The 26,780-nt window shown below is 29.2% G+C and overlaps 1 protein-coding gene across 1 annotated transcript in view; it reads right to left on the reverse strand.

The window, feature by feature from the left end:
• Nucleotides 1-1,138: 1,138 nt before the first annotated feature.
• The window catches only part of cv-2 (crosveinless 2-secreting protein), a 443,209-nt gene continuing 417,567 nt past the window's right edge, over nucleotides 1,139-26,780 (reverse strand). The window contains exons 7-14 of the mRNA XM_075362008.1: nucleotides 25,197-25,379; nucleotides 20,742-20,998; nucleotides 16,984-17,143; nucleotides 13,810-13,997; nucleotides 11,196-11,468; nucleotides 6,240-6,445; nucleotides 3,516-3,744; nucleotides 1,139-1,344 (exon numbers count right to left, since the gene is read on the reverse strand). Of these exons, the coding sequence (XP_075218123.1) occupies nucleotides 3,603-3,744; nucleotides 6,240-6,445; nucleotides 11,196-11,468; nucleotides 13,810-13,997; nucleotides 16,984-17,143; nucleotides 20,742-20,998; nucleotides 25,197-25,379 (1,409 nt within the window). The 3' untranslated portion in view covers nucleotides 1,139-1,344; nucleotides 3,516-3,602. The remainder of the gene's footprint in view (nucleotides 1,345-3,515; nucleotides 3,745-6,239; nucleotides 6,446-11,195; nucleotides 11,469-13,809; nucleotides 13,998-16,983; nucleotides 17,144-20,741; nucleotides 20,999-25,196; nucleotides 25,380-26,780) is intronic.

The following is a 26,780-nucleotide window of genomic DNA, read 5'->3' on the forward strand; positions in this document are numbered from 1 at the left end:
TTTGAATCAGTTTGTCATAAAAATTAGTAGCCATTACATAATTTTTGCTGATGTTACAGACAAAACATCCCAAATTTAAAAATATAAGTATAAAATTGAATATTCATCTCAGTATCAAGCAGTTGAGCAAATTTCTTTAGTATTTTTCATTAATTTCCCTTTTATCTATTAACAGAAAAAATTGAATCAAAAATCCTAGTCATAAATAAGTTCTGGTATTTTATAAAGTAACAAATTGTACTGGTAAAAATGTTTAATAAATGCGCCATGGTTTGAGGGATGGGTCCATAGATCTCAGTTTAAAGAAAATACATCCTTTTCATTTTAGTTATGTTAGGCATTTAGGTGGCATGAATTAAAAATTACTTATACAGAAAATTAGTCAACATATTTCATTATCTTAATGCATGAAACAGTTACACTATGCATACTGTTTGGGCAAATGCTCATCTGCTGCATTCATCCCTCACATGCTCATATTTATAATTAGAAAATTATAATACAGAGCCAGGAAACAATTATCATTGGATATAATTATAATATCCAGTTTAACTGTTAGGAGTATTTCATTATCAAAAGAGATTTTTCATTGATCTATTTTAAACATAAGTTTAGATGTCTTTTGACAAAAGTTTTGAAGTATTGTGTTTTTTATCACCATGAAAAGTTGTTAAAACTTTGATATAAAAGACATTTTGATTAAATTTTTTTACAATGTATTTTACATAAATTCCCATGTTAAAACATAAAATATAAATATACAAAAAAAATCAAATTTGTAAAGACTCCATTGTGGTTAAATAATCTTAATTTCTCCAAAAATTCCAACAAAAAACTTAATTTGTTATCAAACAACCAGTATAAATATAAAATCTGCACAAAATTTGTATTGTATGGAGATATTTATCTACTTACAAACTACATAAATGACATACAATTTCTAATAACTTATATTAAAAAAATTATTTACAATGAATGTATTTATAAACACTAACATATATGTACTGTATTTGCACAATGTTACTTTACAATTATTATTCAATAATAAAAATAATTAAAAAAACTAAAAATTAATAATATTAATAATAAATAGCCTATATCAACCTGTATTTAATAATAAAATTATTACCATACATTATTGTGGACGAGATCCAGCTCGAAATAATTTGTTAAAAGCTAGCGATAATTATAACAATAGTAGTGTAATATGAAATACTATTCTTTAGGACAACGACAACAGAATAAATACAATACGTTAATAATTTGGCGCATCTGCTCAACCAGACTTATAATTAATTATTGAATTAATTAATAGGGTAGGTAGCTCACAAATCACTGGTATGTCTGAAAAAATCAAAACAATAAAAAATCATTCTTTAAATTAAACATAATGTTGACAACTTAAAATTGTTAAGGCCTAGTGCATTCTGATTTATCACACATTAGTATTTGTATATTATATGCAAATGATCTCACTAACATGACACAAGAAACAAATCCTCCTTTAAGCCCTGGCAGCCAGTTACATTTTATAATAACAGTTACTCAATACTATCTATAGAATATAATTTTGTTATTGAATTCTTAATAACAACACAACCTGACCTAATAATTCCTTTGGATCACTTAACAATTCTTAATATTACAAGTTTTTTGTACACTCTTATACAAGTAAGAAATCTGTATTAGGTAACTGACAATTTCTGAAATATCATTTGACTCAATCATACATAACAGTTTGTGATGAATAATAAGTTTCAATCTTCAATTAGTGTGATTCTTGTTTGTCTATTGTGATATATAGCTTTAAATGTCATCAGTCTGCTTGATTTAAATATACAAAATTAAGTCAAAACACTCATCAAAAATACATTTATGTTTTATATAACAAAAAAATTCCTTATTTTTTATTTTAAGATATATATTTTGTTGATATTGCCTTGTTTTTAGTGTACAAACTTATTCATTTTTATTGGCATTTACTTTTTCTTTATAAAGTAATTCAGTTGATGAGATGTAAATGATACTGAAATTCATTAATTTCTGAAGTTACAAAACTTCTCTGTATTTGATTGATGAAGCATCAGATAATATTTTACGTAAGTAACGTGACAATTAATTTCATTAATGAATTTGATGAGTTCTTTCTTATTGTGAAAAATTATTAAAATATAAAGATTTATTAATTATTTTTTATTTATTCATTTTTCTAATGTGTATGTTGCAATCTGTTCAACTAGTGAACAATAAGGAATCCCTTTTATGTGTATGCTTGGCCCAATGAAGTGAGGATGATATATATGACATGTAAATGAGATTTAGTCTTGTACAGACTCAGGCTGACCACTCCTGAAATGTGTAATTAATTGAGCTCCAACCACCAAAGTACACCAGAATCCACTGTCTAGTATTCAAATTTGTATAAAAGCAACTAACTTTTACTAGAATTTTAACCTCAGAACCTTCAACTTTGAAAAACAGCTGTAAAACAACTGATTTGTGATGATGAGTTAATGGACTATCCTGATTGGCTATTAATTAATAACACTGAAAACAACTTAGAATGTGATAACTGCTTTGTGATAACTATGCTGATATTTTGGCCAGAGGAGAGAGATTCAGTCAAAATAAATATGAGTGAGTTATAGATTGCCACATAGGTTTTGAGCTATGTACTAAAAGTACAAAGCTTACTGAAAATAACTGAATTGAAAGCATAGCTTTTTCTAGGCGACTGTTATGAGAAAGTACCATTTTAGTTAAGAACAAAATTACTTTTTGTTAGTATTTGTAAAATAAGAATGACTTAAAATTTTGCAAGGATGAGTACATTGAAAAGTGAATTAATCAGTTCATATTTAAATTGGAAAAAATTACTATTGTCATTTACTGATAATACGTGGATCTGGTTTTATATTTGTTATATGTATATTAATAGTTTCCACTTTTATGTGATTGAAAATTATTTCATTAGTAAATGGGCCTTTTTGATTTTTGAAAAAATTACAATTTTTTTTGGCAAATGGATCATTATTGAATGTATGGAACCATAAAATTTTGTGTGCATATCTGCAAACTCCTCTATTTATAATTTTTAATACTCAGAAATCAGTGGTGGCTTACTTATCACTAACAAAATTGATAAATTTTTATACAGAGTACGTACAGTTACACCTAGTATACTTTAACTAGTATTCTTTTAATAAATACTAGTACATTTTTAATAACTAGTATAATTTACATGAATGAACTGCTGTTCTTCAGAAAATTATTTCATTTAGATATAACAGAGTAAATTATCACAATTATTAAATTATTTATTTATTGCAAGCTTTATCTAACATTATTTTTTTAACTACTTGTTTCTTGTTTACCATAATCTTCTCATTTTGCTTCCAAATTTTTAATAAAACATCTGTAGTTATCAGAGTTGACATCATATTTTCCCAGTCTAATACTGAAAATCTGAGTTTTATATTTCTGGTAAAAAGGGAAGAAAAAATATAAAAACTTACATAATCTGGTGATGAGTATGAGGCGCTGACTAGTAATTGCGAGGAAAAAATAGAAATACAGAAAATATCATATGCTAAGCGCATGGCTCAGTGTAAAGAATGACAACCAGTTGCTTTCCGCCAGTCTGGTAACATAACTCCTAACCTTTGACACTCATGAGCGTATGCTGTAAATGATTCACAATAACATTGCCGATTTGGGCACTCACACATATCTAATAAGCAAGACCTATAAAAAAAATAAAAAAAACATATTTTTAGAAAAAAAAGAGTAAATAAATAAATGAGTGTTTTAATACAATACTATTGAATATCTCTAGTAAAGTAAAAAGTTTGCTAGAAATCAGTTTCTGTAGGCATATTTAAATTTTGTAACAGGAGGGAATTTTGGTTTTGCAGTTGGTAGTAATCAGATGATACAATTAACTGTTATAAGTTCAATTTTGTATCTGTATAATAAATAGTGGAATTTTTTGGTATGTAATACAAGAACAGACTATTATAATTAACTGCTTGAGAAAAAATAATGATACTGCCCTCACCCATGAAGAATTTCACGTGCGATTTACTAATTCTCCATCAGTCACCATTAATATTTATGTCAGCTGAACGTATTGAAAATATTAGAGATGTTCTGTGAACAGGTAGGTCTAGAAATAATTGCACTTTGTTACAAATAGTTTATTATGGAGGCATTAGTAAAGAGCCACAATGTCAACCAGAAAGGCTTTTGTTAAGCTGGAAATACCCAGAACAAGTTTACAAAAGATTCTAAAGAAACTGAAGTTAAATGTTACTGGCATTTTTTTTTCTGTTCTTCATATACTCTGTGAAGATGATTTTGAGAATGGATTTTTGTGTGGAATTAACTAGTCATTGTGAAGTAGATCCTTCTCACCGAGACATTTATCTGGCTCATTGATAATGTCTGATAAGCACACTTCAAAATTCAATGACCTAATAAACTATCATAATTTTGCTTACTGGTGTGATGAAAATACTTGTATAATTAAGGAGAAAAAACTTAGAATATCTGGAATTCATGTGGTATGGATAACAAAAAAAAAAAAGAAGAGATGTTCAGGCCATATTTTTTCAATCAACATGCATCCGGTGATTGATATGCTATGAGCTGTTATTCCTGAACTGTTAAAGAACCTGTCATTGTTTGTCCTTATACTTAGCAATAAAATGGGGCTTTTTTCCTACTATTTTCTTCAAGTTATACTACCTCAGTCAAAATTTTCCTGAGTGGATACGATGCTGAGGAAATTTTTTAAAAATATTACTGCCATATTCAAATAATTTGAAAGAATAAACTTTATTAGGAAAAATGTGTAATTTTTACACATAAGAGCTGAGGGAAACATATTTTGAACACTTCCTCTGATGTGTTCATGTTTAATTACACTAAACATATAATAATAAAAAACTTCTTTAATTTTTGTAATTTTTTTTATTAACTACCTTCTTATTGATACATAAGGACATTTACTTGTAGCCCATTTGGTATATAAAAAGCAATTTTTTTAAAGAATACTTTTCTTTAAAATGCACTAAAAAGTAAACTATTTTTTAAACCATCAAAACAAATGCTGGTTTTATATCTAAAAATAAAGGTCTGAGGTGCTCATTGTTATAAATTATCTTTATGGTTCAAGAAACCTAAAGGTAAGCCTTTCTTACTATTTACAACGATGAACATACTTTAGACATCCTTCTATTTTACCACCGTTTTATTTTTAGTGATTAAAGAGAAATATTGTTTTGATAGGTTAAAACTTTTTATTGAGTTCCAAGAAAAGCATTTTTTTTTTTATGATATCACCACAATAAGCTTGAAGCCTGTGCGTCGGATATAGAAATGTAGCATATGAAAAAATGCCATGCCTGACCGGAATTCGAACCCAGGACCTCCGGGTGAAAGGCCGAGACGCTACCTCCGTGGTAGCGTCTCGGGCCTCGAGGCCATTTTTGTGGGCCTCCGCGCCACGGAGGCCCACAAAAAATATATATTAAAACAAAATAATTTTTTTGTTTTTTTTGGCTTTATAAAAAATGAGTACATGCTGTAAAATTTGTTTCACAATGAAGCATAAACATAAAATCATATATTTATTGAATGTATGATTTTATGACATCAAATTTTCAATACACTAAATAAGCATTTTGTTTGTTTTATTTTTGCATTACATGTATTAAAATGAATTTTATCATAATTTTACTAATTACCAATTAATTGAAGTCAGTAATAACTGATTATCACATTGTCAATTGGAATCAACCAATATGCAAAATTTAAAGTTGATTGGATATGAGAAGTAAGTGGAAAATTTATTACAAGATTTAATGTGAAAGGAGACAATGTGATTTAAATAAAAGTGTTTATAATTTTCTTTATTCAAAAATTTCTGTTGTTTGATTTCAATCTCTTTTGTTGAAAAAAAAATTCTGCAATTCAAAATAATATTTTACTGTTTAAAATACAAAAAAAGAAATTTAATGTGATCAGCAAAATTGAAAAACTGCCTGATTAGTTCTGAATTGTTAAACATTTAATAAATCATAAAATTTACTCTAGCACTGTAAATAACTTGTAGGAGTTGATATAAAATCCAGTACAATAAATACACCCTGAATGGGGTGAACAACCAACAACCATATACCAGAAATAAATATGTTGAATGATTTTTAATTTTATTTAAGAAGTAGTATAATACTTACTTAAAATAAATAGAATAATTAAGTTTCTTATGGCATGGAGCAAAAATATCAGAACGTAAAGGTTTACACAGACGGTCACGGAACCGTCTATGAGGAAGATGTTGATTGCATTGCACTGTTCGAGGTGGAGGATCATTTAGTCTTGTACAAGCCTTTTTACCTCCTACTCTCCATGATGCGCCAAATTTCTCTGGATCTAAAACTACCTGTAAAAAATAAAATTGCTGTAAGCCAATACAGTTACAATTTTTAAGTAATTAGATCCAACTGGTTATATAAAATTTGCTGTATTTAATTTCATTCAGTACACACAGTTAATAATAATAAATAAATAATTTATTAAATAATAAAAAAATAATATCAAACAGTAATTCTTGTTGATTAATCATCTGGTATCTGTCAGTCGATCAGTAGGTATTGTGTCGAAAAAAAAAAAAAAAAAATTAGTATGCTTACTGAATTTATACCACATGATATATGTAAACTAATTAAGAATAAAATACATTTAGTTTATAAACTAAACAGATACAAAATATTAAAACTATGCTTTGTTATGCAATAGCTCTGACCTGTGTTAAGATTAATTAGCATGCTACTACATTATATTGTTAATTTAACCATTTGATACAATTAACTAAAAAGAAGAAAATACATCTAAAAAGAGAAAAAGTATTAAAATTTTTTGGAAATAAAACTTATATTATAATAAATAATAAGGTATGCTGGGTATGCTGGATTTAAGGTAGAAGGGAAAAATTGTGTAGGCAGGCCACGTTTGGAATATGTAAAACAAATTGTTAGGGATGTAGGATGTAGAGGGTATACTGAAATGAAACGACTAGCACTAGATAGAGAATCTTGGAGAGCTGCATCAAACCAGTCAAATGACTGAAGACAAAAAAAAAAGGTATGCTGTGCCTTTATACATAATTTTTAATAAAACGTCATGCAGACTTGTAAAGTGTATTTTAATTTCCAGAAAAAGTTACGCAAAACCAAAGACCCTGAATAAGATGAGAATTGTGTTGGTTAAACCTGATGGTTTTACAAATCAAAATTTATTTGGAATATCCCTTTTTTCTTTTTCTGTTTAACCTCCAGGAATTACTTCAGAGGATGAATGAGGATGATATGTACAAGTGTAAATGAAGTGTAATTGTGTACAGTCTCAGTTCGACCATTCTTGAGATGTGTGGTTAATTGAAACCCAACCACCAAAGAACACTGGTATCCGCAATATAGTATTCAAATTCATAAAGAACTGTCTTTACTAGGACTTGAATGCTGGAATGTTCATCTTCCAAATCAGCTGATTGGGGAAGACGCGTTCACCACTAGAGTTACCCGGTGGGTTTTGGAATATCCCTGGAATGCCTCAAGGATAAGCATTCTAAAAATTTAAGGTTATGAAGTGAAATCACATACAATAAATTGTTGGCTTTTGTATCTATTAAAGTTAATTAGTGTTGAGTACAGTTTACATTATATGCTATTAGCATTTAAAAGTTGGTGCTTAAATTAAAAACAAATTACTTCTAGTAACTTTCTAACTCTTAATTTGCTGTTAATTTAAAAAGTTAAAGTATAAAAACTGAAAAAGTATTATTTTTCTTTTTTAAAGTTAATTTTAATTTACTTTATTTAATATTATTTAAATTTGGATAGCTAACAAAAAATGTGGCCTGGACAAAAACAAATTGTTTGCAAGAACCACAAAGATGAGGAACCTATATTTTGATGAAAATAAGTAAAGGAATGTAAAACACGTTAAAAAGATTGTACAGACCTACACATATGGATGTGCACCCACACACACACACACACACACACACCCCCACACACCCACACACACATACACACACACATATATATATATATATATATATATATATATATATTTTTTTTTTTTGAAAATTCAAGTAATTCATTAACATATTGACCATTGTATAAATAAAATTTACTGTAAGAAATATTCCACCAAAACACAGGAATTAGAGAAGTTATACTTACCATATCAATCCCAATAATTGATTATGCAGGATCCAGCATCTTCATTTGCTATTAAATTCTATAATTATGTTAAAACATTTATAATTATAATAATATTTATAATTTGAAAACATTTTTATAATTATAGAATTCAATACCAAATGAAAACTCAGGATCCCGTGAAAATCAATTATTGGAATTAATATGGTAAGTATAACTTATCTAATTACTGTGTTTTGATGGTTTATATTTTGTATAATATATTTATATATTTCTAAAGTCAATACTTATAAGATCCATATCACCCTGTACCAATATATTGTATTTTTATAATCAAAAACAAACTTGATCCACCCAAGTACAGAATTACAAAGTAAATGAGATGACACTTACCTTATTTTTTCATAATTATTTCAAAAGCACTTTCACGGAAATAATAGTAATAATAATTACATTTACAATGAGTATTATGGTAATAATAGGGGTTTGGACGATTATAAATTGCAGGGAGGCATTGTAACAAATGATACTCATAATGATTTACATTTCAAAGATGGAGATGTGGATTCAATTATTTAATAATAATTGTCTTGACTTGATTAATTTTAGTAATGTTGGCCTTGATGATAAAGAACAGTTTATCATTGCTAATGCATTTAAATTTAATTTGAATGAGGGTGATAAGAATATGTTATTAAAAATAAAGTAATTGATTCTGAAATAAGTATTAATAAAGTAAATCCTAATGACAAAGACAGTAAAATTCATAAAATTAAAACTAAAAATTTGACCTGCAAACCAATTTCCAAAAATATTAATAAAAAAGTAATTTACCAATTGAAAAATAAATTAAATAAAAATAATTGCATTATTTTAAAATCTGATAAAACCAAGACACCTGTCATTATGTATATCGAAAAATATAATAATTTGATGAAACAGTATGTATCACAAAATAATTTCAAAGAAATAAATGACCCCGCTAACAGATTTTTAAAATAACTAAAATTTTATCAAAATATACCGTAATATTTTTAATTATAAAAATGACTTAAAATATCATTCTAGATTTTCCCCACTTGAACCAAGTGCACTAAAATTAACAGGACTCCCAAAAATATATAAATCTGGCATACGTATGTAATCTTTGATTGATTTAACAACTGCTACAACTTATATCCAAAATAATTGATAAAATACTTAGGATAAAAAAGAATTTGGATTATAAATACAATATAAAAAACGGAGGATGGTAAGTTGCGATACTAGTAATATGTACCGTAACCCACCCATAGACAAAACAATCCAAATAATAAAAAACAAATTAATATACAATAATGAAGACCTGTTGTTTAGTGATAATATTATTACTATTGTTAGAAATGTATACCAACAAAATTATTTTAAACTTAATGATAAATATTATATTTAGGAAAATACTTTTACAGTGGATTTTTCTTTATCAGCTATCATGTTCAAAATTTATTTACAGGACTTTGAAAATAAAATTATTAATGGTATTTTTTATACCCATGATGTACGAGGTGCTACCCAAAAGTTCGGGGAATTTGAATTTCGCGCGCGAAACACTGCTGGTACGACCTGCTGCCGCTAGATGTGGCTAACATCTAGCCACTGATTCGCAAAGTACTCTTTGTGAATCAGTGTTCCAACAGCCGTGACGGTGAGAGGATGCATTAGGCGCAAACGTTCAGATCTGTGGGGTAACAACAGCTGGGTTCTGCACCATGACAACGCGCCCGCGCATACATCGCTCTAGCCGTTCAGAATTTCTTGGCTTCCAAAAAGACAGTAGTGATTCCCCACCCTCCCTATTCACCTGACCTTGCCATGTGAGACATTTTTCTCTTTCCGAAAATAAAATTTCAATTGAAAGGCCGTCGTTTTAACACAATTGAAGAGATTCAGGAAGAAACGCAGAATGTGCTTCGAACACTTACACCTGCAGACTTCCAGGGATGCATGGAGTCATGGGAAAAACGCTGGTATCACTGTATCAATGCCCAAAGGGATTACTTTGAAGGAGACAGTGGAAATTATAAGTTATGGTAAGCTATTTTATTTTTATGGTAAAATTCCCCGAACTTTTGGGGAATATATATATTTATATACTTTCTTGTGGACACAATAACTGCCGTAATTTTCCGTCAATCACTTTCAAATTGATACATAAAATATAACGACCCAAAATATGGGATGAGTTTGTTAATGGGCAAAATCGGACCATGTGGGGGTAAATGAGGGGGCTTTTAAAAAAAAATATCGCTATAACTTTCTCATTAAGTAAAATATCGAATTCGTTTAAAGTTCATACTATTCTTTGAATAAGGGCCTAAAACTTATTTAAGTGAAGTTTTTTGATATTACCCAGGGGGTTTTTTGATTGGCGCAGGGGGTGGAAAAAATGGCAACATAAGGTTGCCATGAAAGTGCTTTTGGAATAATTATGAAAAAATAAGGTAAGTGTCATCTCATTTACTTTATAATTCTGTTCTTGGGTGGATCAAGTTGGTTTTTGATTATAAAAATACACAATATATATATATTTATGTAGTTTATTAATTATGTGGATGTATGATTAATTATTAATTATGATTAATGGATGTTTATGAATTATATGGTTTATTCATTTTATGGATGTATTTAAATCCAAAATACGTAGTAAGATGTAATGAAAATCTGACTTAGTTAAATTATGCAGTGTAAGAGTTATAGATGACATAATAAGGTAGTATCTTAGTTATAAAACAAGGAATCTATGTGTTCAAATACTTATTCGAGTTTTCATTATTTATAGGTATAAGTGTTTTGATTGGATAATTGTATAATTTATTAAAAGCTATCTTGTATAAATAAATATACATATGTGTAAAAGTAAGTGCAAAATAGACAAATTGCAATTTAACAATAAGAATAATAAAATATGTTTTTACAATAATTAATTACCCTTCCACGTTTAGTCGTAAGATCATCTCTTGAAACTGAATTGTAATTACCACATAATCCACACAATTTGCCTTTAAATCGTGCTGGTACAGATACTTCAACAAAACTATTTCCATCCCATACCACTTTAACGCCTAATTGTGTTTCAACATGAAGAACTTCATTCACTCTAGTGATTGTTACTTCTCCATCCAAATAATAAGGTATGATAACTTTTTGTCCATTTACTTTTACTCGTTGTTTTTCTCCAAGATTTATTTTTAATTCACCGACCTATAAAAAGTAAAGTTATTTTAAAATGTAAATTTTTGCCATGACAAACTGAACTAAATTTTACTTATAAAACATTTTTAGAAAGCTTACATCAAAATGCTTTCAGTTATCTTTGTGACCATCCTCAGTGATTAGTGCTGCTACTCTCACAGTGGTGTCAGCTGATATTCTTGTGGACAATTTTTTTAAGTTGTGAAGAAATGTATATAGAATAAATTTGAATAATGTGAGGGATTTGAATTGTGTCTATTTTTTTCATGTATTATTATGTGGTGTTTTTATGGAAATATATTTCATAATGTTCATGTATGATTTAAGGTATAACACTTTTATATGTAGATTATCAAGTTTATAGCTGACAGATTAATTAATTACTGTTGATAAATTATGTCTACAAGATGTTGGTAAATGTTAATTATGCTGCGGTAGAAGACTTTTAAGTACAAATGATACTATTTTCTTGGAACTCCATTCAGTTGATAGATGTAGAACAATGTCCAGCTGGAATAGATCAGTTCTTTTATTCCAGGAGTATAGTGTTTCTTTAAAAATTGGTATGTAATAGTTTTTTATACAAAAAGTATTATATTACTAAATAATGTGCTTCAAAACAAAAATACAATTTGTTTCTGATTTACATTAAATGTTCTACTCATACATTGGGGGAATATATATTTTAAATAAATATGTGAATGTATCTATGCAATACTGCATTTAACTTTTGTTATTTAAAAACAATTAAATAAATGATTTTACTCTTTGCTTTTGAAAAGTGCTTAATGGTAAAAAATATGCGTTACTTGAGGTAAGAAAACTTAACAACTTGAGTTAAATAATTATTCTTTTAATAATTAAAAATTATAAATGACTCACTTTAATGTTATATGGAAATTATTCTTTCAGAGGGTCTTCAAAAGCTAATTACAATTTTTTAATTCGTAATTCCTTTGAAATTCCTCTATGAAAGATTCTGGAAGAACAATTTCCACATAATTTGGAAGTTGTTGAAAATTTTCAATAGGTGAAACAGTTATCACATTTAATCCTGCTATTTCATAAATTTAATTTTTGTACTGTATAATTTTTTTAAGGCAAAAGAACATGCTCAGAATTATTGCCATGGTGCAATAATCAGGTAACTAATCAAAGAAAGTGATATGTCAACTAGTAGGAAAAAAGTTATGGATTAATTACTGAAAATGGCATAAAAAAAGAATTCTACCCAGAGCATAATGAAGAAAATGAGGTTAAATGAGCTAAGAATATAGAATAGCTGTTTGTTACTATTCCAAATCTATTGAATATTAAGTAAAAATACTAAAAATGTGAATGTGAATGATATTAAGTATTTTAAGCAATATCTTCAATCTATTAGCTGAAGGGATTAGCTGCATAGCAAACACTGTACACTAAGAAACAGTAAATATGTGTCTTATATAAGTGCTTTACAGAGATCACAACTAGAAGAAAATTTTTTTCAGAATAAAAAAAAATAATATTCTTCTTTTTATTGTCAAATAATGCATCATATAAATTATTACTAATCATCACAGGAAAATTTCTTTCCATTAAATATTTTTTGATTATTTTTTAATTCAAATTTATCATTTATAAAAACAAAATAATTTATGTATTCATGCTTATCAATCAGAAGAGCCAACTTTGATAGTGTAGTAATAGCAACTATGCCTTTCGTCCAAAAGGTTCTGAGATTGAACCCCTGGTAAGGCATATGATTTTTCACATACTTGCTATTATACACTATAGAAGTCGGCTATTCTGATTGATTTTTTCTGTGTGATAAATAAAATTTCAAGAAAAGTAAATGGTGTTGATATTTAAACACATAAACACATAAACAATTTGGTAAAATGTACTACACATATTAAATTACATTCATATTTAATAACAATGTTATTCAACTTTAATAAATAAGTTTACTAGCAAATGTAGGACCTGAATTATATTCAATATGACATGAATATGTGATAATGCTCCTGATCAAGATCTAATATTAAAACTAACGAAAATTTTCAATTTCATTTTAATCTATCCAATTTTTAATAAGTTCACCCATTTTTGAAAAAAAAGATGATATCAGGAACATCTAATCATATACAATGAAACTTAATTGAAAATGTTACAATGATATTTGATATCATTTGCAAAAAAGATGCTATCAAAATGCTTGGGGGTTCTTTCAGCCGTTGTTTGTAAATGAGACAACATAAGAATGTACTAATGTTAAGCTTAAAATTTATGGCCAGTTCTTTTTTTTTTTTATTTGGACTTAAAAATAGTAAAAAATTAATATTTTTAATGAAGAAAAGAAGAAAAGTACCTTTAATGAAACGGTTTTAGTCCAAGATGATGTTTTAGTAGATCTTGCATCATTTGTTACTCTAATACTAAAACTGTGATCAACACAATCAGCAGCAAGTTGATATTTACATGATCCTTGGAAACTAAAAAACTTTCCATCAAAAGTACGATAATGAGGATCACCAAATACTGTACACACTCCATCACCTAGAATAAAAAAAAAATTTTATTATAGACTGTCACACACACACACGCGCGCGCGCGCGCACACACACACTTGTATGGATACGTATGTAGGTATTAGCAAAAGATGTTATCAGGAGCACTGTAAATGCTCCTGAAAAACATACTTCTGTTATGTAGATAATATAAATATACTTTTCTAAAATAGGAAAATTAACAATATCAGAAGTTAATAATGACAAATTTAAATATTTTATTCTTAAAAAATTACTTCTAATAAACAATAATTATAAAAATATAATAAACAATTAAAATTTAACTTCAGAGAAATTATAAATTTATTTAATAATTAATTTTATATTTTAAACAAGCAAATCATTAAGTTTTGATCTCCACAAACAAATTTAATACTAGCAGTAGAAATCAGTTAAATAAGATGACTGAAAAAATTATATTTTTTTATATCTGATGAAGTAGTGGTCATTACAGAAGTGGTCATAAGAATACATAAACAATTCCAGAAGCAGTAAAAGATAAGTTTTATGAAATTCTAATGAGTATTTTAATACATACAATTTTCTTTTTTTTAAGTAGTAACAGAATATATGCTTTCAAATTGGATGAATAATGGTCATAGTCCACTCTTTTTATTTGTTTATTCATCTATTTATTTAATAATCTTTTTTGCTTGCTGAATTAATTCACTATAGAAGCTTACAGAAAAGCTTATACATGGGAATATGGAAATGGAATTTTTGTAGCATAATGAATAATGCCATGACTGATCAGATTTGAACCTGGGACCACCAGATGAAAGGCTGGGATGCTATCACTCTAATTTTTGTTTTATTTATTTATTTTTAATAGTATTGAAGAACTCATGTGCATTATACAGGGCGTTTCATAATGTCCTTCGGAGTTTCGAAAATTCATTAACAAAAAACTATTTCACTCATAAGAATAAAACAAGTACTGTACGAAAGAGTATTTCAAACAGTTTTTTCCACATATACTAGGCAGTTTGTAAAGTATTTGCTCGCTAGGCGTCGATAGTAGAGAAAATGGCTGCCACGGGAAGCGAGAAGTCGTTTTGTGTGTTAGAATTTCACTTGTCAAAGTCAGTAATTTCTGTACAACGTGCGTTTCGGTTGAAATTTTATAAGGAGCCACCAATGACAATTCATTTCGTGCATGGTATAAACAATTCAGTGAAACTGGTTGCTTGTGCAAGCGAAAATCAACTGGTCGTCCATCAACCTCAGAAATCAATGTCGAACGTGTGCGTGCAAGTTTCATTCGCAGCCCGTCAAAATCGACTGCGGCTGCAGGCAGATAATTAGGAATAACGAAAACAACAGGGTGGAGAGTTCTCCGTAAACGTTTATTATGCAAACCGAACCGTCTTCAATTAATCCAGCGTCTTTCTGATGGAGATAAAACACTTAGGCTCGATTTTTGTTTACAGTTACAGGAAAAGATGTTGTTATATAAAGGTTTTCGAAACAAGATAATTTTCAGCGATGAAGCTTCTTTCCATATTAGCGGTAAAGTAAACCGTCATAACGTGCGAGTTTGGGGAACTGAAAACCCACACGCTTATGTGGAACACATTCCGGATTCTCCGAAAGTAAACGTTTTTTGTGCGATCTCTCGTGGGGCAGTGTATGGGCCGTTCTTTTTTATGGAAACGACAGTAACCGGCATGATATACCTGGATATGTTACAATGATGCCTTATACCTAAGCTACTCAATGACTTCATTTTCCAGCAAGATGGTTGTCCTACCCATTTTCATAACGAGGTTCGACAATACCTTAACACAACATTACCTCGGCGCTGGATAGGACGTGCGTCTAAAGAAGACCAACACATTATGCTGTGGCAACCAAGATCACCAGACCTCAGGCCATGTGATTTCTTTCTCTGGGGTTACGTGAAAGATACGGTGTTTATCCCACCAATGCCGCACGATATCGCTGAGCTAAAGGATCACATAATCAATGCAATCAACTCTATCGAAAATGACATGTTAGAACGAGTTTGGCAAGAGCTAGACTTTCGTGTTGATGTGTGCCGTGTAACCAGAGGAGCACATACTGAACATTTATAGATTTTAACAAAAACTGTTTGAGTGTCCTTGCATCACCTCGTACAACTTTCATTTAGGTAAGTGAAATACTTCTTCTGTACTGAATTTTTGTAACTCCTAAGAACATTATGAAACGCTCTGTATATTTATTTAAATATTAAATATATATTTTAATATAATATTATATTATATATATATATAATATGTATTTAAATATATTAAATATTTATATATTTTCCAGTTTTTTCTCTTTATTTTCTTTTGTTTAGATTTTATTTTATGTTTTCAACTACTCCATCATTTCTCTACGTTAATAAAAGTAATACATTTTTTTTTTTATTATTCAATTATATGAATTACTTTTACAAACTAATCAATAGTATTTGGTTAATTTCTTAATATCACACTATAAATAGGAAAAATGTATTATTTATACATTTACTTTAATGAAATGTCAATTATTTAAAAAAATGATTTTCATGTGTGTTATTTGATTTCTTGGAGATTTAACATCCTGCATTAAAGGTATAGTTTACTTACCTAGTTTGTTAATTTTAATAGTAAGAAGTGAATTTTCTATTTATGAAAAATATTAAGCTGATGCATTTGAACCAACATCTTCTGAATGAAAGGCCACGATGCTACTAATCCACCACTGAGTTCAAGGAGTTATTGATATATGTTAATGCACATAATATGTTATGTACATAAACATAACACTGTTTAATTATTTATTATTATCCAAACTACTCCTTTTTTTGCTCATTAACACAGATTACTGTAATAAATGTATTCCTCACCCTTGCAACTTCAAAACAGAAAAACAATACCAAAAATTTCCTGATTAATGAACAGAAATGAGTATTGAACATAAATGAATTAAAAATTACTAGGTAATAATAAAATATTTTAAAAACTTACTTTCAACACAACGTGGACAGCATTGTCCAGGATCACGCATCAAATGAAAATTGGGTGGACAGGGTACATTTAATTGAGGACACATTTCCATAGCACATCGTACTTGTCCTTCATGACATACACATGATTTACATTGATCCAGTTGCCATGTTTCACCATCCTGTGGCAAAAAAGAAAAAAATGGTTTAAAAAATATTAGTATTTATTTTAAAGTAAATTCAATTTTTTAATGTAAAAAATAATAAATAAATAAAATGTCGATGTAAGCTTTTGAAATAAACTGTAGTAACTTTATAAACACAATTTTTTAATAACTTTCTTTATAATGTTTTCAGTTACTACTAAACCACCTTCAGTGACAGTGTGTTGTTTTGAGATATGTCTACTGGTATTGTTTTTAACTTTGGCAGGTACAGAATTTGGTTATTCATAAATAATTATTGTGCATTTTTTTAATAATTATATATTTCACAATGAATTTGTATGAAATACAAAACATACATCAATAATATACTAATTATACAAATGCAATTCAAATATAACACACTTTTCGATTACATTCAGTAAATACACATCTGCTGAACAAAAAACACCATCAGCAAAAATATCATCTGAGCCAGGGTGAAAACAAAAACATAGTCAATGAAGATGATTGTAATGAAATAAATAAAGATGATAGAAAATATTTTGAAATTGTTAAAAATGCTGTACTGGATTTATAAATTTTAGTTCAGTTAATTATTTAAAAAAAAATTAGTTTTAAATAACATTGATCGCCACCATCATGTACAAAAAAAATTGCAAAAATAAAATGTATTCAATGTGTAATATTACACGGTCAATAAGCTCAAGTATATAATTAATATATAAATCAACCAGTCAATTGGAAAACTGGTCTGAATTACCACCAATAAACTAATCTAAATAACCAACTGAGGCTTATGATACAGTAATGATGCAAATGATCACATGAAAATTTCCCGTGATAAATATATTTTAAAAAGAACACAATCCTGAGAATGATATTGTATCATTTATGTATTGGTAAATGATTTTATATTACATTAAACCATTTTACATTAGAATGTTTTTCAGATAAGAATATTGCACTGCACTTAAGGTAATACACATATGTAGAAGATGAAATAACCATGTTTTGCACTAATGTCATTGTAATATACATCTGTTTGGGTTAAGTCAGCCATATCAGATTTACAAAGTCAGTGAGTGAAAGTTGAGTTTCAGTTGAAATCTCTTCTCAAAATAAATTAGAAATATCACATTTGATACATAAATTAAATGAGACTGGGAGTTCTCAGAATCAAAAGAACCAAGATCAACTACCTTATTATTAACTGCAGAAGTTTTTGAGGTTCTGATGAATATTTAACTCATACAGAAAATGTCTTTGTAAGTTATCCTTAGAGTTTGGATGATCTACTGCTTCAATTCAATGTTACAAAAAAGTTAAAATTACATGGCTACTTAATTTTTATTTTCAATAAATTAAAGGAGACGAATTATGAAACGTGTTAACAGTACTGCCATTAGTTTTGATTCATTGATGATGGATTAAGGTTCTGGATCAAGTTTATGTTAATGAATAGTGTCAAAATAGTCATTTTAGTTAATGGTGAAAACTCTTTCACTTTTCAGAAAAAAAAAAATGTATAAATAGAATCTGTGTTTGGTGTGCAGTCTGCCTCTGCACAAGGATCTGTAAACAGATCCTTTACCTTTTGAAAAATCTGTAGGTGGTTAATTTTATTATGACATATCTGTTTATTGTTGTTTTAATATCTAATAATTTCTGAACAAAATTTATGAAAAATGCCACTTGATTGATGTGACCTGAATCCATGCCACAGGAAACTGCTTTTAACATCTACTGTGTAATTCAAAATTGTGCGTGATCTGAGTATTGTGATATTTATTTATTTTAAATATTTGTCTCAGGTATACAACCTGAAACAATAATTAACTTCAAAGTAATAAAAAAAGTAAATTATTGCTTACATAAATGTATGTAGCAATAAACTAGAATTTTTTTTTTTTCAGTAAGTTATCAAAAAAATTAAATTTTATAATATTAATATTTAAACATGGTAAAAATTTTTGTCACTGATAGGCTGCAGTTTAATTACAGTGGTTATTAAAATTTTTATGATCTAATAAACATATTTTTAATGTTTATTTAGAAAGAATATTAAGAGTGTCTGAATGGCAGTAAAGAAAGAATATGCGAAGGATGTGAAAAGAATATGATTTGCAGATGAAATGGTTTTAGTGACAAAAAATGAAATGATTAAAATTTGTTAAAAATTGATTTGTTTACTGATTTTTTTGTGTTTTAAATTAAATAAAAATATGCAATGTAAAATTTTCACAACATATTTAATGTAAGTATACTCTCTCTTTTTCTGCTTAGCCTCTGGAACCATCGTAAGGTATTACTTCAAAGGATGAATGAGGGTGGTATGTATGAATGCAAATGGATACTGGTGTTCTTTGGTAGTTGGGTTTCAATTAACCGCATATCTCAGGAATGGTTGACCTGAGAATGTACAAGACTACACTTCCTTTACATTCATACCATCCTCATTCATCCTATGAGATAATACCTTACGGTGGTTCCAGAGGCTAAACAGAAAAAGAAAGAAATATAAGTATACCAGACAAAAACAAAACATTAGCACTTGCTTATTCTCAAACATAAACTTGACCAAGAAATAAGGATAATGTTTCAAATTTCTGTAGATATAATCATAAGATTATAAATACATATTTTACAACGATATTTATAAAAAACTTTTTTCATAATTTTTTAATTATTATGATTTTATAGAAAGGGCAAGAATAATGAGTTGTTAAAATATTGATTAACTTGATAACATATCTATATATGGGGATTGCTGTTTGGGGGCTGACTTACTGCCAGTAAGTCTTTAATGTATGTTAATAACTTTTTATATTTTATTTAAGTTTAGCTTTTTGATGATAGGTGATTCCTTCCTAAGTTTTTGATAGTTAGTGAAATGCTGACTGATGAAAAAATGCCATCCAAAGCTGGGAATTAAATTGAGACCTTCAGTACAAATTCTACATTAGAACAATAATTTTGTATACATCTAAGTTAGAGATGTCAATTAGTTACCAAGTAACTAATTGAGTTACTAAGGTAACTTAATTTATTATATTAATGCTACAGCAATGTAGATAATGTAGAATTGTTGTATCTAATGTACTACAGCAATTTTACATTTAAGATTATGATGTAAAAAAAAAATGATAAGGGAAACAGCAAGATAAAAGTGAAATTATGCTCTTCATAAGTCTGTTTATGTTTATTAAAGTTGCTTTACACTAAGTTGCTTTACTTTTTTCAGTCTTTCTTGTGTGTTGATGCATTTAAAATACCTTAAGTATAAAAAGCATAATTCAGTTCAATGAAGAAGGCAACAGGAAACCACTTTACTTCTTATTTCTTTGAGGTAAAACCTGTATGGATCCTTAAGGATGACTACACTGTTTTTAGGACTTTACCTGACTTTTGTCTTACACCATATGGTTATACCACCTAAATCTTACATTACAGCAATTGCTGAATTTATGAAACGATCTCCAATCACGTTTTAAAACTTATAACTTTCAGAACTTAGTTAGGAACAATTTTTTATTAGAGTACTTCTTATGCTTCATTATTTGAATATAATTCTAAGGTTAAAGTAATATTAATAATATACTGACACATCATGTACCTTATATGTAACTCCTCCAACAGTACAACTAGTATTAACTGGTAACACAAGTGGACAATGTGGGCAACAACCTGGTGGATGAATTTGCCTATCAGATGGACAGGTCAGTACTGGACAAACAGATCTATGACAAACAGATGTACCATTTAGACATGAACAAACAGTGCATCGATCTTCATGAAAAGTTTGACCAGCTGGATGTAATTCACGTCCTAAAAGGCAGCTACCTTTTGGTGGTTCCATTAATCTTCTTGAGCCTAGAAACAATATTTTTTTGTATTAATAAATTGAAAAAAAGTAATTTCATATTTAATATCTATTGGATGAGTGGTGGTAATCATATGAAGTCACTTTTTGTTACCAGAATTTTCTTTTGAATAAAGTATTCATTTTATTAATTCATTTACATCCTGATCCCACAGGAAAAGACACCCTCCACATGACGTTTCAGTTGCCACGCCACCCCCTCTGTACCTAGCCATTATGGGATTTACTGAAGGTCACCTTCAGTACCTCAGCAATGACATCTTTCAGTCAAGCCTCAGCCAGGATGCCACCGATGTGAATGTCACAAGTGACATTCCTATTGGTGTACTACTAACTAATATAAACTCCAAACAAAACACATCTAGTCAAGTCTCAAACAAGATTGAATGACTTTCTAAGAATGAAGAGTTCGACATACAACAAATCATATAACGCAACACAAAAACATTAACAAAACATAACAACAATAAATGTAACATAACATAACCAATGAAAAAAAAAATCCATAATCAAACAGAAACAAAAACAGCAACAAAATAACAATAAAACCAAACATAAACACAAAGAAGAAAGGTCCAAGGGAACATCACACCCCTTCAGCGATCCTTTCTTTCACCAAATATGCAATAAAACTTAATACGATCACCCATTCGGCCCCGCTTTTCTAATTAACAGGTGTTGACTCGATAATATCAAACCGACAAATGGTTTCTGTATGCATTAAGTCATATCTAGCACATTCATGTATCACATGATAAGCATCATCCAACAATCCGCATTGCAGACACATACCAGAGTCCACCAGGCTGAATTTCTGTAGTCTGTTCCGCAAAGCGCCATGCCCTGAAAGAAATTGTGTCAGATACTTGTTCAGGTGTACCCAAGAGACATCTCGCAAATTAACAACATTAGGGAAAAGATCATGTATATAACGCCCAGACTCTGTCTCATCCCATCTGGCCTGCCACAGGGAGACACCATGCTGTTCTACGTCCTTTATTTTCTGCGAAGTCAATTCACCTGACTTCTTAGCAACATAACGCTGCTACCTCTCAGATGCAATCAAGTCTATCTGTTTCATGCCTGCGATCACCAAGATCGCCTCCCGTGAAATTGTACGGTAACCACCCGTTATTGTTAGAAATATAAGGTGTTTAGCTCATAACAAAATATACCGATAGCTTTAAATTTTAACCTATCCGATCAAATAGGCTCCGCATATAGCATAATTGCCTCGCAGACGCTTTTATACAAGATACTCATAGTCTTAAAATATTAAGCCCGCAATCAGGATTGACCACACGTTGAATTCTGAAGAAGGCATTGCAGGCCTTCCTAAAGACGTACTGAAGGTGCTTCTTAAATTGCAATTTCTCATCAAGAAACACCAAGTGGTACTTTTGAACCTGAATATATCTAATACGTTGGACTGACATCGATACGTGGACTCTCCACCTCACAGCCAAACGGCCTTTGAGGAGCATCATCGTGGTCTTCTCCAGGCTAAAAGTCATCTTATATTGATGACCCCATAGTTCGATATCCTGCACGCTTGAGTGGCTCGGAATTTAACCCCCCCTTCCGTAAACCTCCTTCAATCAGCAGCAGCCCATCGTCAGCATAAGCCACGATGCGACCTCAGCCGCAGAAGTGAATCAAACTCCACCACCCACAATAAGGGACCCAACACACTGCCCTGCGGACAGCCCTTTTTGTTCCTGGCGAGCGGAGGAATCCCATTTACAGAGAGTGTTGGGCTCGCTAACAGGTTCTGCAAGATCTTGTTAAAGTGTGTATATATACCTGCGCACTACCAACTAAACCTTCATCTCACCAACCCCTTTCCTGGGGCCGGACCTGCAATTAAGCATTACAAAGCCCCGGGAGGTGCCTTCGAGCTCGGGAGATCCAGAGTCCCCATGATTCATCACCGTCGAAACAGTGAAGCAGTAATATATTATTATAAAAGTGTGTTTACAAGTATGAAAGTGTATTTAGGTAGTGGCTGTGTTGATTGAGTAGTCATGCTGTACACTGTTGCAACTCCTTAAAAAATTGAACTCAAAAAAATCTGTGAATGTATTTTAAATATTTATCTGAGGAGTATTTACATCTCCAAATGTTAAATTTCTCATTTAGTATAGTCAAAAATGGAGAAAATTTGCAATCAATTTTTTTACCTTTCTTCACCACTATCAAGATCAAATTTCAAAAAAATTAGAAATAGGCTCTTTGTTATTCACATGAAGATTACACACACCAAAAATCAAGTTGATATCTACTTAAGTTAACAAGAAATGAAAAACATTTAAATTCCTTTTTTACTTCATTTTAAAGCTTTAAATAAGAATTAAAAAAAAAAAACCTTTCTTATAATACTTTTTTTATAGTGCAAACTTACACTGTATGAAGAACTTATGTACAAATTTCAATTTATCTACAGTAGTTATTGCCGAGTGTTGATTATGAATGACTCATGACATGTTATTTTACATATATATATATATATATATCAATGATGTTAATAATGTACTGATATACATAGTAATAAATAACAGAAATTTTGAAAAAGATTTATTATTGGAGGGAAAACTGTTCCTTTTATTTGAATATGTTAAAAAAAAATTATATTTATATATAAAAGTAAATAAATAAATAAGTATATATATATATATATATATATATATATATATATATATATTTTTTTTTTTTCGTTTTAAATTGCCAAGGGGAGTGTTAGGTCAAGTTATTTCTATATATGTCATTCTTTTCTCTTCTTTTAATAATCTTTTGTTCTTGACATTTCTCCTTTCTTCTGAAATCTTGGACTCCTTTTGGCTGAGGCTTTTTCTTAAAATCTCAATTCTTCATTTTTCAACAATTTTGATCTCTTGTTTGTTGGTGATATTGTTTTTGTGTTTTTCAGTTCTTTCATGTCTTTTTAAGTGTGTTTGAATCACGGTTTGTCATGGTATTTCTGTTCATTGGTAAGTCGAAAATCTGTTTCATCTGTCTGTCTTTGTTCATCATTCTGATGTGGCAGTAGAAGTTGATTCTTCTTTTCCTCATCGTGACAGAGAGTTTTTCAATTTTCCTGTATAGTTCTTTGTTTGGTATCAGTTTTGTTTTGTTGTTTTGAAATTTCAGCCTGAGGATTTTTCTTCATTATTAGAAATTCAGATTATTCCATCAGAAAAATCTGAAGGGTTTTCTTTCTTTTTCACTTTGATTCCTGTTGTTTATTGTTAACATTTCTGCTGAATGTAAATTATGAAACCTTTGTTATGTAAAAATAAATTAATTTTTAATGGTAATGATAATTAAAAAACAAACAGAAAATCCAATTTAATTGATTTTATTTAAATATATTTGTTGACTGTCATAATCGAACTTCATTTCAGTATTTTCTAAACTTGGTCATCTGATAACCTCTTCCTTCTCGTTCAGCTTAGATTGTCATAATATCTCTCTATACTATAATTGAACAGCATTTCCTTCAGTTATTTTCAAGTTATTATGTTTCATTTTATGAAGCATTGTATCTTTTTATTTTCTACACTGATTCGTTTTTTATGATAATTTATTTTTCATTTCTAATTTAGAAGGGATTTTCAGCTTTACTGAGAGTAGGTTCAACCATCAGACATTTTATGCAGCTACCAGTTAGAAAATACAGTTCCTTAATACAAGCAATCCTACTTAAAATCACAGCAAGTTGCAACGTCACAGATCCCTGCAACCTCAGTACAGACTCAGTGGGTACTGAGATTGATTAAGCTCACAAAACCCAGAGTGGAAAGATAGGGCAAGGTTAATAAAAAGAGTGGATGATGAGAAAAATAGTCTACCTTTGGAGGTATCCATGGAACAAATAAGTGAACCTAAAAAATCAAAGTACTCATTCTCCTCATAACCTCTGGGGATTGAGGAATTTTTACCTGTGATTAGAGCAATTTATTACTTTAAAACCACCTTAATGAATGTTATGATCCTCAGTAGTAAATAATAATTAATAATTATTAAAGTTAATAATTATTATTAAGTAAAATTAATAACAATATAACTGGCTGTAAATAACATGAAATAATTTTAAACCTACAAAAACATTTACATATTCTTCAAATTTCAAACATGAAATCTGAATTTCTTCCATTCCAAAAATTATATAATTAACTAAAACATACTTACCATTACAAGTAGGACAACAATCTCCAGGTTGTCGGATCATTGCACTAGCTGGACAATGAAGTACAGGACATGCTTTTTTAGAACATGTCATACGTCCTCCATCACAACGACACTTTAAACATGGATCTTCCAAAAGCATAACATTCCTCTCTTCTGTTACTACCTGTCCATTGATTTTACAACCTATAAAAGAGAACATTTTTTTTATTATTATAAAAAAAACCATCATTATATATTGACAAACATACCTGCATCTCATTCGTATAACTTCATATTATTTTATATACGTGCATTACTGTAGTATATTATTAATTCATTGTAAACACATTGTTGTAATGATGGGTTAACAAATATATATAAAATAACTGGAAGGTCTAGTTTTTAATTGTTCTGTTATAACATTACTTTGATTCAATTTTAACTTTAAGAGAACAATCCTATTTTCTATTTTAAGGGTTTTTAGCCTTAAAACCCTAAACCATTCACTAACCTTCGCACGTAACCTATTGTTACTAATTGTTGATAATATTTACTTAAAAATCTTTTGGATTATGTTAACAGCTATTCAATTTTCTGTATTTCAATTTTTAAGAGTTATAAAAATAAAAAGTTATATTTTTAAATTATAAAAATTTATTTTTTAGCTTAATCTTTTATAAAACTAAGTTGTATTTTTTATAAACAAAAAAAAAGTGTACTTTTTGATTTAATATTTTTTTGTTGTCAAATTTAGTACAAATATAAATTTGATATTGTTCAAGAGTATTAAGATCTTGATTTATATCTGATTTTTAAAAAATTAATTTGTGTCGTGTTTTTATGCGATGATTTGCAAAAGTTGAATTTGTTGTTGTTTTTAGAACCTCTGTAAATGTACTGCTTAAATTTGTGTGTGAACTAGATATACATTCAATCAATGGGCTAATATTAACTTTGAAAGCCTTTTGGATAAATAGTTTTCATTAACTTGAAAGTAATCTGTATATAATTAAATTAAATTTTAGAGAAAGAATTAAATTTTAGTGTTAGTTGTCATACTCTTTTAGAAGTGCATTATAAATTTTTATAGATAATGAATATTTTGTTATAATTATTATATTTTACGAGGAATATCTCTAAAATAAAGACAGCTGGGAAATTTCTCTCCTTAAGGTTGCCGAACCTGTGTCGTTCATGGCCACCGTAGTAATTTACACACTGCATTGTTGTCTGTAAGTTGTTGCGTTGTAGTATCTTTGATTAGGTGTGAGTTATTACGTTATAAAATAAACAGGAAAATCGATGTTGCCGCCGACTTTGAAATACATTTTTTAAACCATCAAAACGTTAATCCGACTGAAATTCATAGGCAGTTGGTTGCAGAGTTCGATGATAATGTAATGAATTAAAGAAACGTCTGAAAATGATCTGAAAGGTTTAGAAATAACAGAATTAACGTGCACTATGAAGAACGTTCTTGGAGGCCCTCGATTATCACCGGGAGTTGTTGAAACGCGTCGATGATGAAATCAGAAAAGATCGTCGCTCAACGATTTCCGACCTTCTTTTTTTTCCTGATGTTTCAAGAGCTGTTATCGGTCGCAT

The sequence above is a fragment of the Lycorma delicatula genome, chromosome 4 (genome assembly GCF_047948215.1).
Source record: "Lycorma delicatula isolate Av1 chromosome 4, ASM4794821v1, whole genome shotgun sequence".
Taxonomy (NCBI): Eukaryota; Metazoa; Arthropoda; class Insecta; order Hemiptera; family Fulgoridae; genus Lycorma; species Lycorma delicatula.